General features: G+C 41.8%; 1 protein-coding gene across 1 annotated transcript in view; it reads left to right on the top strand.

The window, feature by feature from the left end:
* The first annotated feature begins 4,284 nt into the window (after positions 1-4,284).
* Positions 4,285-19,746, top strand: part of LOC124555068 (forkhead box protein P1) — a 714,894-nt gene continuing 699,432 nt past the window's right edge. Inside the window, exon 1 of the mRNA XM_047128852.1 lies at positions 4,285-4,330. Within this exon, the coding sequence (XP_046984808.1) occupies positions 4,301-4,330 (30 nt within the window). The 5' untranslated portion in view covers positions 4,285-4,300. The remainder of the gene's footprint in view (positions 4,331-19,746) is intronic.

The raw sequence follows: 19,746 nt of genomic DNA, 5'->3' as shown, positions 1-19,746 counted from the left end.
CAAATATTTGAATTAATAATGGGACACATTTGTCATTGTGCGAGGTGATATTACACAACTGAGATATCACATACATAGGGCCTACATACGAAGTCCTTACAAAAACTGTTGGAAGTGCCCTCCACCAGCATCGATGCACAACTGTACTCGTTTCACCATATTCCGCGACGTTCTGTGACGTTTATCCTTGCCAGTGTTGCTTATTTCGTATTTAATTGCCTCGCGGAGTTCCACAGTTGTCCGCGGTCTAGTCTTGTACACTCGGCTTTTAAGATACTCCCCCAAGAAAAAATCCGTTGGTTAGGTCAGTTGATCGAGCAAGCCACAATTTTTTTGAGATTATTCGGTCACCAAAGAAACTGGCTACAGGTTGCAAGGAAGCGTTAGATGTGTGACTCTTCACCCTATATTGTTTGAAATAGCCCGCATCTCGTGGTCGTGTGGTAGCGTTCTCGCTTCCCACGCCCGGGTTCCTGGGTTCGATTCCCGGCGGGGTCAGGGATTTTCTCTGCCTCGTGATGGCTGGGTGTTGTGTGCTGTCCTTAGGTTAGTTAGGTTTAAGTAGTTCTAAGTTCTAGGGGACTGATGACCATAGATGTTAAGTCTCATAGTGCTCAGAGCCATTTGAACCATTTGTTTGAAATAAACTTCATTAAATTCTACGTCATCCAGCTGCTCCATAAATGTAGTGAAGATGCCCGTATAAACTGTAGGGCCCACGGTCGTAACAAGGAAAATGGGGCCAACAATCCTGGAAGCTGACACCGGACACCTACTCCAACATTTTCATCATGCAGTAGTGTTTCGTGGATGACATGGCGTTTACACCAGCCCAGTATCAGGTGTTTTGTGTGTTAATTTAATCTGACCGTTGGAACCATGCCTCATCTGTAAATCATGTTATGGAGAGAATGAGTGGACGCTGAATAAGAAACCCTTGAAACTTTTCGGACGATCTGTTTTTTGCTATGTGCACTCTGTATGATGGAAGTCTCGATTTCTTCGCAACATTCCAACATGTGCCATATTAAATGCCTGTCTCCTGGTTCAATCGACGCAACGATTTCCTTGCAGAGTTCTCGAAGCGTCGTCGTTCTTATCAATAACCTCTGCTCTCCGTGAAGGTCTGCGTTTACCACTGTCACTGTTTCACACACCGGTTGTCTCCAACTTCGTTACAGTCGATAAAATTGTTGCCTTTGTTGGAACATCCCGCAAATTAAATTTTCTCCGGAATGCCCGTTGTGTTGTAACCAATGAACCTATATTCCCATATATTTTCACAATAAAAACCCGATCTCGAAGTGTGTACTGCATGTTTCTGCCAGCTAAATAGTGCGAACGAATTACTAATTTGCTCCTTATTGTCACGCGGCCCGAATTACACACGCACAGAATTCACAAATCCCGACCGACGACGCCACTAACGGATTAACACGAGCCGAGCATGTGCTGCATTATACGGGGCAAAGGAGCTCATGCGCAGAAACAACAATCAGCTTGCCACCAACGGGCAGTACTTCTGATTGCCCTGAGCCACTGAGACCGTTAAAACAAGTTTCCCGTTTCTACGAACTTTCGGGTGGAAATTGTGACCCATTGAAGTACTTCAGGTTTATATCGATGCCCTGTATTAAGGGGCTTCGAAACGCCCTATACTTGCAATGTTAAAATAACGCTTATAAATTACATCTTTCCTCACAAAGTATTTGAGGTAGGAAGTTGAACTTTTTACAGATTATTTATTGGAATATGGGCTACAACTTAACACAGGGATTTTACAAAATTTTAGTTCAGTTATTAAAGTTGATTTTTTTTCAATTGTAATGAAAATTCACAACATTTTTTTGCAATTTTTTATTTATATATTCAAAAATATACAGTTTTTTGGAAAAAGGCTGTGTTAAATTATGCAGAAGGTACTGTGTGACATTTACTGAAAGTTTGAAACAAATATGTTTGGAAGATCCTTAGAAAACATGTAATTAGTATGAGAAAATAAAAGTTTTGGGAATCGAGCGACAAAGATTGGATTAACTTTTTAGTGCATTCCAGGTCCATAGGATGGATTATCTTCATCCTCTGCAAACTCCTCCTCCAGCTTCCTCTTGTTCCTCCTCCTGTTTACTCTTGCTTGTATTTCTAGACTCTTTACAGCCCTGTCTGCAGCCCGAAGGCGTTCCTTGTCTAAAGCAAGCATCGCTCGTTGTTGTGTTCGTAGATTTTGCTACCATTTTCTTCAGTTGCAGTTACTGCAACACTGTTCCAAAAGGTGGTCATGTATGAACACTTATCACATTTCAGTTGTATTTCACTAGCAAGTCCTACGTGCTTTATTATGGAGAGTTCCAGACCAACTTCACTACAATGAATACATCTTACACAGTTTGAAACAATTCCTTTGAGAACCGACATATCAAATATTTCATTCACATCCGATTCGCCCATAAAACATTCATAGTTTTCACTCATTGAACCAAGCTTCTTCTGTGAAGTATTTTCTTTCCCTCTTTGACTGCTATGGGCATGTGTACTTGAGAGGTTAGGTTCACTCACTTGGTTATCGTCTTTATTGTTTACAGTAATAACACATACCTTTGGCTTTCCAACATTTCTCCTTTTCTTAAAAGCCTTCAGAGGATTTCTAATAACTTTACTTTTACTCATTATTATACTTCAACAAAACAGAGACTCAAGAAACAGAATTAATTACGAATATTTTCGAGATAACGACAGAGTAAATAAACATGAAACAATCGACAATCACACCAGCGATATATATTGAACCATCACAGGTTAGCCACAACACATACTTTATCTCACATCACTAAAATGTACCTAATGAACACGGACGTTAATAATAACACCATTTGACAGCAGTTTAACAGCGCCACAATGGGTCACGCCCATGTAGAACACATTTCAAAAAAAATTTAAAAATAGTTGTACTCTTCGGAATTGAATAAATTATATATCTATTAAAAGGTAATAGTCTGCAGATTCAGAAAACGCAAAAAAGTAAAAATTGAACTTTTCATGATTTTGAGCCTTTCCGGAGCCCCTTAAAGCAGATGCAGTTTAAACGGAACTAAGAACATCTACACATTTCATTTTTGAGAATGAAGAAATTGATGAATCTGCGCGATCCTCGTTTATTTTTTTTCTTTATTTTTTCCGAGAAGACGTTGTTCTATACCTACATTTCAGCTCAATAAGTGAATTTTTTTTCATCAAGAAGAAAGAACCTTCACCATCTTTGACCAAGAAAGAATCCTATATCGTTTAACAAAATGCGTTTGAGATATAGTTTTAGTAAAGCACTATTTCGGGCTTCGAGGTACTCACACAAATCTGGAAATAGCTTACGATAACCGCGTACAGGTTACTTTTCGTGCGAGATTTTGTGGCCGCCTAGGGATTATTTCAAAGCGCGTCTTCCGTCAGTCGTCCGAATAGTAACTCGAAAAAGTCACAACATTCGAAGCGCAAAATCCGAAGCGCGTTTATGAAAAATGTACGTGATAAACGGCCCGTTGTTGTGATAGGTAGAGCGTGACAGGTGCAAACGGATATAAATAAATGGGATGCAAATAGTTGCGTGGGCTTTGCGTGGCGGGCGCGCGCGGCGCACGCGCACTTTCCACTGCTTACTTTATTTTAGTTCCTTTCGCCCCGCAGATCGGCGGACCCGCGAGGGGGAAAAGTTTTTTGAAAAATGAAGGCTTTCGCTAAACAATAAAAAATAATAATAAAATAAAAGCGGTCGTTAAACGATCGGGAATGTGAGAAATACTCCGACGCGCGGCGGTATGAGAACGGCGTAAAGAAAAAGATAAAAAAGGAAGAAGTAAATAAGTTGGGAAAACTTAACGATTCCTTACCTCTTAGATAGCATAATTAATTAAGTTAAACTCTATTGTTCGGGTGGCGAGAAAAATGGCGTCCCGCTGTCAGCTGCACATCGGCTCAGGGGTGGAACAATACGGTTTGTTTAAGAGGAAGGGGAGAGACCTATTTATTTGGAGCGGCTCGATAAGCATGTATGTTTCTGTCTGATAGCAAACAGCGCGGGTATTGATCAGTGCTGGCGAGTAAACAAGTACGGCCAGCCGAGGGAGAGGGGGCCGTTGCTTACATGCCTCTCTCGCAGATGCTTGTTGTGGCTCTGGTCACTCATGTAGCGACGCGAGCGCCGCCGAGCGCCGGCGGAGGCAGCCGAAGCGAGCGCCGCGGCGCGTGCTGCGCCGCCCAAGACGCGCCGCGCCACTACCACAAGTCGCAGGCGGCAGCTCGCACCGACATGCTGGAACCGCGCTGGCGCCCCGTGCAGGTAACGCGCACGTGCACGTGCTCAGCCGCGCGCCCCCGTTGTCTGCTGTCTCGTTGCTGTTGCTGGCGCTGTCGCTGTCGCTATCGCACGCCAGCCGCCGCTCGGCCGACGCCGAAAAGGCGGCAGCTAGTGGGAGGAGCCAGCTTCCGGCGGGAACTTTGACTCGGCATTGTTGCGCTACGCGGCTTTGCGCCTGTTTTAGCTCAGCGGCTGCCTTGTCATTCGCTTGCACCCTTCCGTGTCAGCGGCGCGACACTGAAGGACAGCAACTATCCTGTGTCCATTTACGTCCCTGTAAGCAAAATTATTCACGGTTTGCAAAACTACTTGTTTCACAAACATTGTTGCTGTAACTTGACAGCGACGGATGGCGTTACTACTGGTGTTACTGTTAAACAAATCTGTAAATGTATATGTCTTTGCATTACTGCGTAGCTTTAATTTGCTACTAAAATGTTCTGTTCGTGTGAGAATGTTCTGCGTACATGTTAAGATTGCGCTCTGCCTTTATACATTGTGTATTGAACTGAGTCTTGTGTGTCATAGTGATTGATAGACTTTTCTTTGCACTCTGTGACTGTTACGTTTATGTCGTGTGAAATATGTGAATTGTGGCATGTGACTTGTTTGATTAATTATGTCTCTTTCGACGCGTGCACCTTAACTCTCGTATACGTTTTCATTGCGTTATAACTGTACGTATAATGAGCAATATTTCTTGTGTAATGTGCAGTACTTGCGTCATACAATGATAGTATTCAGTATAAATCTTCTGAGTGAGTGACCGTTTCACGAATCGAAATAAAATTGCAACTGATGTATCGTTTACTGCCTACGCAGCCTCCTTCTAGATAATTACTTTTTTTGCCAGATTCCACACTTGTAATGAACGTGTCGAAGAGTGCCTACAGGAGTAGACGGAACTTGGTAGTTATTTAATTTACTGTGTGTGTCGGTCACTTACCCAAAAGATTTTTACTGAATCGGAGTTGTTTCGCAAAAGTCCATGCTCACGTATAACAGTAGTGTAGCTCTTTTGTTCTTTATTACATATGCCAGAATTGTTATTTCTTGTATTAAAATCTCTTACACGTTTCAGGTAATTATGCTGTAAGTAAGGAATATCGAAATATCTTAGGCATTTCATTTACGATTTTATGGGACAAATTTCACTACAGAAAGCGTTAGTTTAAGTGTTCTAATGCTTGAGAAAGTCGGCAGATAGAAATTCGCTTAAGAAAGAAACCTCTAGATAACGAGGTTCGAAAAGAAGAGGAAGAGGTAAAAAAATCTCCACAGATCCTCGGTTCGGAGCGGGAATGCCATAAATTTTTCACTACTTGTGTCATTCAGCCTTTCAAAAATTTCTTAGCATTGGAAACTGACAGAATTCGTCGATAGTCGAATATGTATGGACACGCAAGCAATTGTTCACGTGAGACACAATAGGGTTTGTCGAAGGGTGATAAGCTGGCTGGCGCTCCGTCGCTTTTTTTTTTTCAGTCCGTGGCAGCTTGGCATTCTGTTGTATCTGAGTTACATCCGAGTACCGAGCCCAGATAAGACTGCGCGCCATTGTCAAGGAGCACCGAGGCGCGCGTGTCTCTATTAAATTACACGCACCGGTTTCCAGGGAAGAACCGACTGCCGGTGTCGAACCGGGAGCGGAAGACGGCAGGTGTGCCGCTTGGCACTCACCCTGTATAATTAAGACTTGGCTGTCACGGTGTGAGGGTGCACGTGGCCGCGGGGGAGCGTATTGAAATCTCACCCCCTCCGCGCCTGTATCGCCGCAGCTCAAAAATGGAGACAGCCACCCCTAAACAAAGAGCCACAACAGCCGCCGACTGCCGACCGCCCCCCCTCCGCCCTTTGCCGCCGAAAGCGTCAACAGTAAATAATTTCGCACTCTTCCAGCTGCGAGTCCGGCGGAACAGCTGCCTAGGCCTGTGGGTACGCTCGGAAAGGAGAAAGACAAAAAATGTAAACCGAGGCTTTCCTCTGGGGTCATAACACGAGACGCACAGAAATATAAATGCACTGTGTTCTGATGTATCTCTGTACTATGAGTTCAGGAAGTGTAATCTGCGAAGCATGAGGATTTCTCGAAAGCAACGTAAAACAGAAAAAAAAGAATATCAAATTAAATACGAATTACTTAGGCCTAACAAAAAAAATAAAAGACTAGTATCCCATACTTTCGTAGCAAGAACATACTTGATAAGTGTGTATAATTATGAGTGGAAGATTTATTTGAGGTTGGACGGGGCATAAACGAATAAATCGTTCAATTATTGAAAGTATAAGTGTTTTGGACCTACTGATGTTGACTTTCTTTCAATATGTTAGCACAGTTCCACAATGGCTTCTAAGTATAATGTGGTCTGACTCAGAAAGAAAAAGATATTTAAGTTTTCCTCATACGAGTACATTAACTTGAACCAAAAAAATTCCTAGCACATAATTTCGTGTATGTGCAATAGTACTTCATATTTTTAAGTCTGCCATCTGTAATGACTTCGTCATCGATGAGACGTTAAATTCTAATCTCCCTTATTTTTGTAATTTGTGGGGCCTTATTTTAAAATAAGTAATAGAGACGAAAGCTCTTCTCTTTTACAGAGGTACACATGTTAATTGAATTGCTGGGTACGTGTCTCTTGGAAATTACAAAGAATTATGTCACTGTGACAAGATATCGAGTAACTGTAACAGCTATTGTGTGATATTTTCCAAAACAGCGCGTTCACAATTGACTTCCATCTCTAGTTAATACGGAACAAGGAAGAGCGTTGCGGTCGCTGCGCCTCCACCCGCCCCTCCCAGAGACGCACTTTTCATTTGAGAAGTTTCGTTACGTATACCAGTGTATCATTAGATGTCTTGTGTTCATTCTGACAAATAAAAAACACGTATTTCAAATAATCGATGTCAGTCATCGCGTCAGAGTATTTTCCTGGGTTGCTAAATTGTCGTAACAGTTTTCGAATTGTTCGGGGACATCATTAAACAGTTATCCTTCTACTGGTGAAATGGAATAGTTTCAGACGACTTACGTCAATTTAACGAACAGGAAAAAAACATTTTAAGTGATAGTAACGTCAGTAAGTTCCGGTTCATCCGCCAAATTCGATAGTGCTAATTTATGAAAAAGTGATGGGAAGTAAAAGACGATGCACCACTGTAAATATAAGCTGCAAAACAACAGTCGCCTTCTAAGAATTGTTTTTGAGCGACACCCAGAAAACTGGTCTTCAGGGGTCGTAGGTTTCGTAAGAATATAATAGAGATCGCAAGACAATCTGCGTGAGGATCTTCCTCCACACTCCATATTACTGATGAAGGAACGCGGAACAGTCTCACCTGAAATGTTCGTACCCAAAATCGAGCCGTAGTCTCCCCCATTTCGATACCTACTTCTTGCATCGTCGACCGACGTAGCGCAACGGGTTCGTCTTCGGGAGAATCGTGACAGAAATGCCGGTTGAACCAATTTTATTTAAGTATTCCAAGGCTGCCTCAAATTCCGGGATGTTTTCTTCCAGAAGGCCACAACCAGATCCTCACTACATCTTTTCTTATTGCTCTCGTCCTTCCGGTCCTACATTACTGGTAATGATCACATTATCTAACTTCTGTGTATTCATTACACAAAATACTGATGCCGTGAAGAATTGTTTCTTGGTCTGTAACGTAAATCATTTGTTTAAAACAACATTTACAATTTTTTTCGTTGGTAGAACGTCCACAAAATTTTCTTCCGTAAAACTAAATACACTACAAGTTATGATCTCCGTGGACAAGAATGAGGTTTCTTCACTGTCTCGGTAATGTTTTTAAAGCCGTTCTAATTATAGTGTTTCCGTTCAGGATACGCATATCTATATTATTATAATTTGTTTCGCTCCGCTAATTCGCTTTTAATTTTACTTGACTCTTTCCCGGAACATTTATGAGAGCAAGCCGCAGCTTGCGGCTCCACGGAATACAGTCGGGTTTGAAGAGCGGAACAAGTAAGTGTGGCCGATCGGGAAGCGTGGCGGGAGGTTGCGTTGATCCGCGGAGCAGCCGTGTTGTGGCCGAGACGCGATAAGCGGCCACGCCTTATCTGTCAGTCCGCAGGAAGGCACCCCGGCACAAACGAATTGTTCAAATACATCACAGCCGGTGCTGCTGCGCGGGCATTTCTCAGCTTTTACATAAATTAAGTGGCGCCCCACAAAGCCGACCACATAACAAAATTCTGAATTAGTTTTGTTCGTAAACCGTTCATCCGAACCGCCACGCCGGCGGTTGCCACACGTGAGTAACTCCATTGTCTTTCCGTGTAAAGTGCTTATTAAAAGCTTCCGAGTGGCGGAAAATTGCTTTATACTTTTTTTGACGACTGAATCAGAAGGAGCGCAATGCGCGCCCTGTTAAAAGTACTCGAGTTCATTAACAAATTATACAAAAGGCGAACATTTGTTTCGTGGGAAGCGAGTTCCCCGTATTAGGCAAAACATAAACTCCCTTTTGTAACAGAAGTAACAGTCTGGCCCTACGTTCGAGTTGCGTTGGTTAGCTCCGGTCGGGAGAAAGAAAGATCGAAAGAAGATTATCGTTTAACATCCCGTCGACGCGTTTGGGAGAAGTCGGAACTGTGAACATCCTGATGAACTTCTTGTCCCGTGTCACAGCGTTGCGATCAGTTAAAGAAATTTTTGCTGTGATATTGGATTCGATACTAAATCCTTCTTTTCGGGTGTACCTTGTAAACGGACTAGGTGTGCTTTTTTTCAACAAGGGTGAAGATCGTTGTCAAAAATACACCCGGATATAAAGTTCCAACATCGACTCCAAAACGTAAGTGGAAACAATTTATCTCATTCCAACCCACGAATTTCATCGTCAGTTACGGCGGCCACAGATGTCCACATTGTGAAATTCTTCTGCTCTCGGAACGTACCGTTCATAAATTAGCACAATTCCGCTGCAAACCCGAGACAATAAAAGTTTGAGAATTATGGTACCGGATATTTTCTAATGAAGGCTTACTTGCTCATCAATGACACTTGCATCGAGTACCTTGCTTGATTAAGACACAAATGGTTAACCTTCTCCAGCATCCGTAGCAGAGAATTTGCACATTTTTCGCAGGTGCTTCTCCTTCAGTTTTAGTACATTTAATACTAAAATCGTAGAGCTCATAAATTCCCCGTCGATGTCGCACTGTTCAACGAGATCGGTCCCCGTACCGTGAACACCGACCAGGATGAAATCCGCGGATATATTGAAACTTACTCGGGAACTGTGTAATATGGAAACATTTTTCAGTGCTACGTTTAACGCAGATAAGTTGACCTCGCAGGAGGAATAATTTGCTTGAAACTGCCCCTCGAAGGATGGGGAGGCTTTGGGACGGCGAGATGCGTGCTCTAAAGCATAGCGCTTACATCCATCGCACCGAGTGGGTCGGCGACGATATGTATCAACTTGTTAAAGGTACATTCACTGACGTATTTGTATCTTTATGAAAAGATCCCCTAAGATATACGAGTTCAATACTTTACTATCGTAAAAAGATTTCGTCGTACCGAAAGTGATTTAAAATACCGTATATGAAACTTGTTAATGTACGGTACCGCTCATTCCACCTTAGCGGATAGAGAGTCAGATGCAATTGCATGGTGACAGACAAGCTGAAACAGTAGTACTGCTCCATCCAAAATTAGTGAGAATGTAGTACCACTAGAGGAACCGAAATTGTGAGTGAATGGAGGTGAAATGCACCGTCTTCTCTCTGCCTCGCGCTGTATCATCGGTCGGGTCAAGACTTCCAAAAACCGTGCAAGACTGAAAATTTTGACCAAAGCGAATTCAACTGTCTGTTCTGCATCTGACGTTCACTCAACTTCATTACTGCACAGTAAGAACTGTTTCACATGACTAAAATATTGACGTACACATTTTGCCAACAAGCTTTTGTATCAACAACTGGTAGTGAATCGATGTGTCATTGTCATCCACTGTTGTTGTTGATACGTTGTTTATTAACAGATTATAAATAAATCTAAAATTATGTAGCGTAGTTTTTTTTTTTTTTTTTAGTAAATCAGCTAAAGCCAGAGAGTACTTTCTAGTATGCCGCTTACGTTTCACTTTATTCACGTTTCACATCTTCATTAGTCTATCAGCGAATAATTCCGAACGGGATGGATCAGAAAGTTTTTGACTCGTCATTTCCTGGTCTCACATGCTCACTATGAAAATTCACCTTATCAGATCAGGATGCTAGGCAGTAATAAAGAGATTCAAACGAGGGTCGTAAGAAGCGGAGAATTTTAAAAAGGGCATACATTAATATTACTCGTTGCAATATGCAGTCACGAGGCACCGAAATTAAAATAAGCGGTTAACTTAGTTCTCTCGGAGAGTTTTTTTCCAAATTATAATGTGCCCACGTTCAGTTTTGTGCGCTTTTAACTTACTGTGTGACCAATATCGGGCGAAAGTCGTACAAACCGAGCAACAATAAGAAAAAAGGTGCTCGAAAGAATAAAACTCTCTGCCAGATACTTCGCTGGCCTTTATTTCTAAGCGATTTTGTTTCACAAATAAAACAGAAGCGTATTTTTTCTCGTAATTTATGTATGTCTTCGTCTTGCCTTATCGGCCGAAGGAATTTTGTCTCACCGTGGAGATAAATTTCGAAACGTGGATTCTATTGTGCAACTTCATCTAGGGGCTCCTTTTAAGCTTTCATTATTTCGATAATTAACTCGAGAACAAAGAAACTGTTTTTGTGTTAATTGATTTAATTAGGTTGTATTGTTTTTCAGGTAAGGACGGGAGACGGCGCTGGCCGCCGGCCGTTGCTGCGGCGCCGCTACGCACGGCACGCACCGCGCGCAACGCACCACGCACTACGCCCCTCCACGCGGGATCCGTCCTGTAAGTGTACGGCCCCCCTCCTGGTAGTATCACCGCACCGCTTGTCTTACTGTCCGTCTTCGCAGCCTTCGTTTCGCAATATAGAGACCATCCTTCTTTTCTCTCAGTCCGACTAAATCGCCCTGTTCACGTCAGTTGCCCAACACATGTGGCTCCCCGGAAAATTACCTTTTCGGAAGGGTATTGGCGCGAAAATATTGACGATATCAACGTTATAGAAAAAAAAGGGGAGAAGTCGTCTCACAGAATACTAAATAGCATAACGCAGAAATAATTTAGGATCTGTCTTCAAAGTAGTATTCAAATTACGCACAGTTCTGTAATACACATATTCTAGCAATAATCGTACAAATAAATTTTCAGATATTTTCTTTATTGCGCTTTCAGAACTGATTTGTGTTTATGGACATCAGTTTTCTGAAAAATGTTAAGTATTATCCTCATTTTAGCCAGCCACACATCTTTAGAAACTTGAAAACTAATTTAGTTCTTGGCGCATGTCCGCTGTTTCCCTGTAAAATGGCACCCCATAATTTAAAACACTGATGACAATACAGCCATTATGAATTAAAAAGAGCAGACTATAACCGTAGAAAATCGTACATACGCTCCGAAACATGACTAGGGAATCAAAAGAAAGGTTTCCAGCACCAAATATACACCAAAGTGCCATTCAGTTCTTTTAATAAATAGTATTTCGCTTTGTATTTAAGGAATCAGTAGCGATTACCGTTTTGCATTAACTCGAATAATGTCCAGCGATATGATACAAAAAACTACTTTTCAAAATACTTTTCTTTTTTTTATGATTGTACCACGAACAGTAATAAGACACATTTTCACATTTATAAGAGACTTCTTTTCCTGCCTGCCTCGTCCACGCTGGAGAACCGACTCTCCACAACCCGCACACGTGAATTAGAGGTACAGGGAATTTACTCCCTCTGCCGGCAAGACTACAGGAATCGGCAAGTTGTAGCTCTATCTGTTGAAAACGGTTTGCTTATTCAGTTTCCAGTAATATGTTTCCTCTTCCTTTACACGCAAAATATTGTTTATTTCTTTGGTGGCAGTACAGTCCAATGACGATTGCCACTCGGCGAAAGATTAGCCAGTGTGCCTTCTGGATTCTTGGCGCGCCGTGCATTGTTACTGGAGCCCTCTGTTCTGAACTGATACTAAATGATTAGAATTTGCAGCAGGATATGGTCAGATGTTGAAGTACAGACACCTGTTCCGAAAAAAATCTCCTGTAATTTTTAAAACTTTAGTTTGGTCTAAATGTTCCCCAGAAGTCTTTTATCGAAATTAAAAAGTGTCCGTTTGACATCGTTGACGGTAACTCAGCACTGTTGTGTTATATGAAAATCGCACATCAAAATTTGAGCGTTAAGTAGAGTAATCAATTAAAAACTGCGGGCGAGCGTGAGATCTTCTATCGCTGCTAGTTGCAGCTTCCCGCAATAAGACAGAAACTTGCACTCCAAATTTCTTATTCTTGTACATTCCAGTTTCAATATTCAACACAATCAGAAACAGAAGATAAAGCCCTTTAAGAAGTAGCGTACATACGTAGGAAAGAAATAATTAATTGTGCCATATCTACGATGCACGGATGACCAACACACAGAAACATACAATCTGTTTCTTCAACGTATTTGAGCAAAGTCGATAATGACTTTCGAAAAATAACGTAAACACATTTTTGAAAAATTGGTGCTCTGTAGACTGCATATATTGGAAATATATATATTCTAACACCAATCTTCTTTTTTAATTGGACTAATCTACGCTTAACCCTAATTTAAATCGAAGCAAACTTATAATCACGCACGAACACATTTCTGAGATTTTAAAAGCAATTTCCGTATACACATGCAGTGGCGGCCCATCTAAAAATTGCACCCGTGTCCTGGAGGGAAGCGAACCTGTGCAACCACGTTTCGAGGGTGCGGCAACAAGGAGACTATTCTACTCGCGGAACATCTGCTGACAGCATCAGCCCGTACAAGCCCCAGCTTCTGTAATTTTATTGTAATGCTCATTACCTGAACTGGGCATAGGAATAGTGAGGTAGCTGGTCGCGTTTTTAGAATGAGCGCTCTCGTCTTATTCTCGTCTCTCCCACGTCAGTTTGTTGAGCATTCCTGGGACGCTCTCCCGCTCTGCCAAGAATTACCATTAATATCTTTAATTCTCAATAAGAATTGTACTTGACAACACAATCTCTGAGCGATTATCATTCAAATATACTGTTCAATGTTCTGGATCCTACTAGTCATACTCCAGTAACGCTTGAAGTCTTTGTCTTAAGTAGTCGGCCGACCGCGGTGGCCACAAGGTTCTACGCGCTGCAGTCCGGAACCGCGCGACTGCTACGGTCGCAGGTTCGAATCCTGCCTCGGGCATGGATGTGTGTGATGTCCTTAGGTTAGGTACGTTAAAGTAGTTCTAAGTTCTAGGGGACTGATGACCTCAGATGTTAAGTCCCATAGTGCTCAGAGCCATCTTAAGTAATCAGTTTACCAACAATTTAGTTTACGGTACGAATGATGACAGGAATTTCACGTCAAAAAAAAGTCAAGTTCTGCCGTCTACCATCATAATTGTCCTTCCTGTTAATCGTAAATATTATTGAATCTGTTCAAGATATCAGAACAAGTTTTTACTCAAGCCACAGCACTTAAAGCGTCATGTGCGTTGTTATATGTTCAATGCTCGTAACTTTTTTTAATCTACTGCCCCGATGAAATATGTTTTTGATGGAATTGTGTAATTTTAGACGGCATTCGAGAGCTCTGCAATAGAGAAAGATTTCCCTATTACAGGGCTCTCGAACTCCGTCTAAAATCACACAATTGCATCAAAAACATATTTCATCGGGGCAGTAGATTAAAAAAAGTTACGAGCATTGAACATATAGCGGTTCAGGCGCTCAGTCCGGAACCGCGGGACTGCTACGGTCGCAGGTTCGAATCCAGCCTCTGGCATGGATGTGTGTGATGTCCTTAGGTTAGTTAGGTTTAAGTAGTTCTAAGTTCTAGGGGACTGATGACCACAGATGTTAAGTCCCATAGTGCTCAGAGCCTTTTTTTTAAACATATAACAACGCACATGACGCTTTAAGTGCTGTGGCTTGAGTAAAAGCTTGTTCCGATACCTTGAACAGATTCAGTAATATTTACGAAATTCCGGTCATTCGTATCGAAAACTAAACTGTTGGTAAACTGACTACTTAAGACAAAGACGTCAAGCGTTACTGGAGTATGACTAGTAGGATACATAACATTGAACAGTATATTTGAATGATAATCCCTCAGAGATTGTGTTGGTGATCGTTATGGTTTACAGAGAAACTAGGCTAAAGATAGGAGTGGTGACACCCGCTGAGTGCGGTGGCACCGACTCCGCCACGGGAACGTCGGGAGGCGGACCGGTACCTATGCAGGAACGCCGTCGCACTTCGCACATTCTCCGGTAGAATATGAGAAACGCTTCGCTGAAAACCATACAAAGTCTCAGATCCATAACCTGCTCTTATCTACGGCTCTGGAACCCCGCCTAAAAACTCGTTCCATGTTTTAAACAAATATCTCAGGGGCCACAAAAGTGACCAGCACTGACGACTTAAGCGCAAAGCGCTCGTTCGTTGGCTTCGAAACTCTTACCGGAAAAATGGTTTCCTTATTTCCTTCGGGTCCAGAAGTATGTCTGGTTAACTGTTACTGCTAATAAACCAGTCATTGGTGTATACAGGAAGCACAACACAATGTCACACATAACGTACTTCCTTTTTTAACGTTTCCGCAATAGTCGCACTTGATACACAAGAACATTACAACATGTATATATTTTTATGTGTGAAATTCCGTCACCTGTTGGTACTTTTTATTTTTACCGATATGTGTTTCGAAGCGGATACTCCAGCTTTAGGTTTTACCAGTTTCAATCACGGCTTTTCATCATTGCGTGGTGAAGAAGTCACACCAGAGAGATTATATTGTTAAATAAACGGAAGAGACAAATGAATTCTAGTGTAAAACACTACCGCTCATGTCTTTTCCGTTTATGTAACACTATAGCTGCCCTCACCTGATACTGCTTCACCACGTCACGACAAAAAGTTCTACTGAAATTAGTAAAGCATGAAGTTGGAGAATCGGCTCCGAAATACATATACATGTAAATAAAAAATCTAAATATAAACATCTGACGTACTTTTAGGTATTAAAATTACAGATGATGGTCGGAAACAGTCTGGAAAGCTTGTAAGGATGTTGCAGGGCAGACTGTGCTGAGAAATAATTGTTAGGAAAAAAATTCTTTGTTTCGCCGTTTCCGAGGTATTTAACATTGAAGTTAGCCAACAGTGTCGTCGCGCGCGTATATTCAGGCACCAGTACGTGGTAAGATGCGGTAATGCACACACATGTATGGGTTCGTGAGTTACCACGTCTTCAAATGCTCATTGCCATTTAAAATGGGCCTTTTCCGGACCTGATAAATTTAAGTTAGGAAACCAAACGGGGACTAACTTTGGCGACACTTCCTCTGGCAGGCTGCTTGATTTTGCGCGCGCAATAACCTGACTGGCTAAGTCCGGTGCTAATTAAATCGGAAACGGCGCGATGTTTTTTTTTCTTTTTTTCTTAATAATTGTTTCTCAGCACAATCTACCCTGAAACACCCTTAAAAGCTTTTCAGATCGTTTCTGACCACCATGTATATTAAAATTATTTATTTTATGCTTATTTTACGGCCTTCATTGAACCATTCTAGTCAGTTATACAAAGGTTTATGCAGGTTGTTGTAATTCAATAATACAATACAGTTTAATAATAATTCAATAAGACAATTCAATAGTGCAGTGGTTATTTAGGGATTATTATAATTTATTATTGTATGAAAGGGGTTTTGCTCTTCTGTCTGCTCAACACTTTTTCATTCTTTCAGATATTTTCTTTTTTACTTCGTCTTCCTATAGCCCTTTTCTTGACTTCGTAAGTAACCTGGTTCGTGTCTCTTGCAATATTCTGGTTTTCTATGTTTCTTTTTTTTTAAGTCGTCTTCAGTAATTTGGAGTTCTCTTACAGCTTCCTTAATTTCTGTGATCAATTTAATGTTGGTCTTACTATTCCACAGTTTTTCTATTATTCCATAACTAATTCCGTTTTCTAGCTTTCTCATCATACGTCAAAAAAAAAAAAAAAGAGATGCACTTCTTTCTGATCGTGCTCATTACTCCTTCTATTTTCTTGTACATTTCATTTGAAGCTATTCTCCAATGCCCATGTACTTGAAATTGTTTATTTATGCATGTTCCAATTATTCTGCTTTCTATCTTCAGTATTCTGTCAGTTTCTGCTATAGTAGTTGTTTTGAATATGGTTTCAGCTGCGTGAGTTATTTCTGGTTGTATAACTGTTTTATAATGTTTTAATTTTGTTTCTATGGATAGGCTTTTTTACTGTATATGTTTTTGGTTCAGTTTCTTTATTCTGTTCGGCCACGATGTCTTCTCATTTAGGCTGCAATTTACGATTTCACCTAAATATTTAAATTTATCGACATTTTTGAATTCTTGTTCTCCTATCGTAATTTTGTTTGCAAGCGGTGGGTCAGTTAGCATAATGTCCGTTTTCTCAAATGATATTCCGAGGCCAGTTTTCTGTGATATTTCTTGTAGTGATTTAAGTCGTTGCCTGGTTAAGAGTGCATTGTTGGCTAGGAGAGCAAGATCACCAGCAAATCCAAGCAATTCAAACTTACGTTATTTTTAGTATTTCCACCACCCTGTCTATTACCTTTATTTATCTAATAAATGTGCCGATCGCTACGCTGTTGAAAATAGGCCGAGTATCTGCAGCGTCACGTCTCCCGCCGTTTGTCGTCGGTAATCCGAGGGAGGAAAGGTAAGCGGAAACAGAGCGCCTTCCGCTTTTTGTTCGCTAAAGTCGCTTCTCGGGCAGAAAACTGGGGTCGCTCTGCGCCAAGCGCTGTCTATGGGCGGCGTAATCGTAGGCAATTGAATGCCGTTAAGAAGGTGCGTCCCCGTCTTGCCAAAGTTTAGCGACCCGGTCCCGAAGGGTCACTTGGCCGCGGGGAAACAAATCTGCGCCTGCCGCCAGCACCGTACTGATACGACACAGGTACTCTGCTGTGTTAAGGTCCAGTAGCGGCTGTGGGAAGGAGGCGCTGGTACTTGAGGCTGCGGATGCCGCTCCGTTCGATTGTGTCGGCGAGCCGGCCGTGCTAACGAACTGCGCGAACGTGAGGAAATATTTGTGCGCAGCCAGCCCGCAACTTGTTGGCTTTGCACCAGAGTATTTATCAGATGTGTTTGTTGTTAGTCCATATTCTACTACACTGTTGATTTTTCAAAAGCCAGTGGAGATGGGTGCGGGCTGCTGCGCTGTGTACCTTGCTCTGTTGATTTTTTTATTTAAGCCATATTTCTTATTTATTTTCGAGTTGCATTTTCTGCGGTCCCTTCAGGTAAGCGCTAGTCCTTCTCACGCTCACTCCTGCCCGTTTACCTCTAGAATCGTCGCGCACTCATTCAATAAGTACACTGGGAAATGTCAGTTAAAATTATCCGCCAAATCTGACAGAATTCACCCCCTTTATTTATTTTGTACTTTTTTATTTTTTTCCTTTTTTTTTTATATTCCTTACGAGCCCCCGGAGGTCCCGCGCGCGGTTGGGGACGTACCCGCGCTCCACCAAATCGCGAACACTGATGCCGTGTCGGTTACCAGCACCTCGAGGAATGAATAAAAATAGACACCTGACGTTCGTAAAATACAGTTCAAATTCGAAACTGTTCGTGCTGCCTGGCACCGACCACAGTCTCACTTACACGGCAAAATTTATGAAACGATCGGATTTCGGGCGTCGAACATCATCTTTCAAGTTTCCTACAATAACATGAAACCTACGTTACTGACATTAATCTGAGAACTCTACAATAAGTCTACTTGTACAATGGAGCTAGTAGAATGCGTGCAGCTAGCGGCGAAATCGTTATTAATTTTACTGCGCGAGTGAGATTGTGCGCTACTTTGGTACGTGTCACCGTGGCAAATGTTACCGAGGCTTTACCTCTCACATCGCTTTCGCCAACTGTGACCTCCCACGTCTCCCGAGAGCACATATATCGTAAGGGCGCAGTTACTAAATTATAAGAGTTTCGGCATCGACACATGTTTCGGGTTGGAGTTGTTCTCGTACAGCATTCGCGAGTGAAACAAAATGGGGAACAAAATAATTATGCTAGTAGAACAATACGGTGGTTTGTGCGGGACAGATATAGATAACGCACCCTTGTTCGAAGAGAAATGGTGCTTCGTGATAAGCAAGCATTGCTTAACGCTCGCCGTGGAACTACGTCATTCCGACGCTCTGGGATCTTCACCTCCCGCACTCCTACCAGCCCTCAAACCGAAACACGCTGTATGATGAGTTTATCACTCGCCATTTTTCGCGTATTTTGTACGATCTTATTCATTTCAGGCAGCTAGCTTAAATGTCGTGACGCAAAGTCGAGCGCCTACTTGGTGCGGCGTAGAAGAGTAAAATTTAAAGTGTATAAAAATGGATTCGCGTAGAAAAATCTGGAAATTCTTTTAATTTTTTCTTTTTTTTTTGCGTTTCGTATGGACAATTTTGCAAGGAATGCTGCACAACGAAGGCAATATTAATATTTCATACATTCCTGAGGTATCGAAACACGCTTTTCCACAATTCGTAATATACAGAGGCGTGAGTACTTTGTTGTACAGTCGACGCTTAAACTAACGATATATTGAAAACAACCTGTCTAATGAAGCTGAATATTTCTTTTAACGTCGTCGACGAGGTCTTGTAAGGAGCAGTATTTTGAGACAGTGACGGGACCTATAAGCGTAATATTCCTTTTTCATCTGCATATGACGGGGAATGTGCTAAATGTGAATCCAAATACTGGAACAGCGGGCGGCACGTATATCGTGCTGGCAGTCATGCTTTCCGTACTTCACACCTTTCCAGCTATTTTGGCAAAACGTGTCACTACAAATTTTAGCGTGCGGCATTTCACTATACACTAGTTTTTCAGTGATTTCGAAGAAAAAATATACACGTTTGAGATAACACAGAAAATTTTCAAGCATTCGCCATATAACTGAACTCGCGCATGCTTGCGAACTGTCACTGGTAAAAAGAAGTTTAGGTGCATAGAGCCTTTTATGAAGTATTAGGGGCGCTGAAGTTACTTGGGGTACGTGTCAATCTACTGCTGTCGGTCTCGTTTATTACCTCTTAATCATATCGCTCCGTTAAAAGAAAGGCTCGGAGAAGTTGCTGTATCGAAAGGTAGGATGTTTATTGCGATAAATATTAGAATCCTAAAATGCAATGTCATAAGACAGAACCTAACATGAAAATTTGTTTTGTGTGTCACCGGGTTGATTTTGTAAGCAACTTTTCATTTCAGCATCCTATTA

This window comes from Schistocerca americana, chromosome X (genome assembly GCF_021461395.2).
Source record: "Schistocerca americana isolate TAMUIC-IGC-003095 chromosome X, iqSchAmer2.1, whole genome shotgun sequence".
Classification (NCBI taxonomy): domain Eukaryota; kingdom Metazoa; phylum Arthropoda; class Insecta; order Orthoptera; family Acrididae; genus Schistocerca; species Schistocerca americana.
The sequence above is the reverse complement of the archived record's forward strand: the minus strand, read 5'-3'. Positions and strand labels throughout refer to the sequence as shown.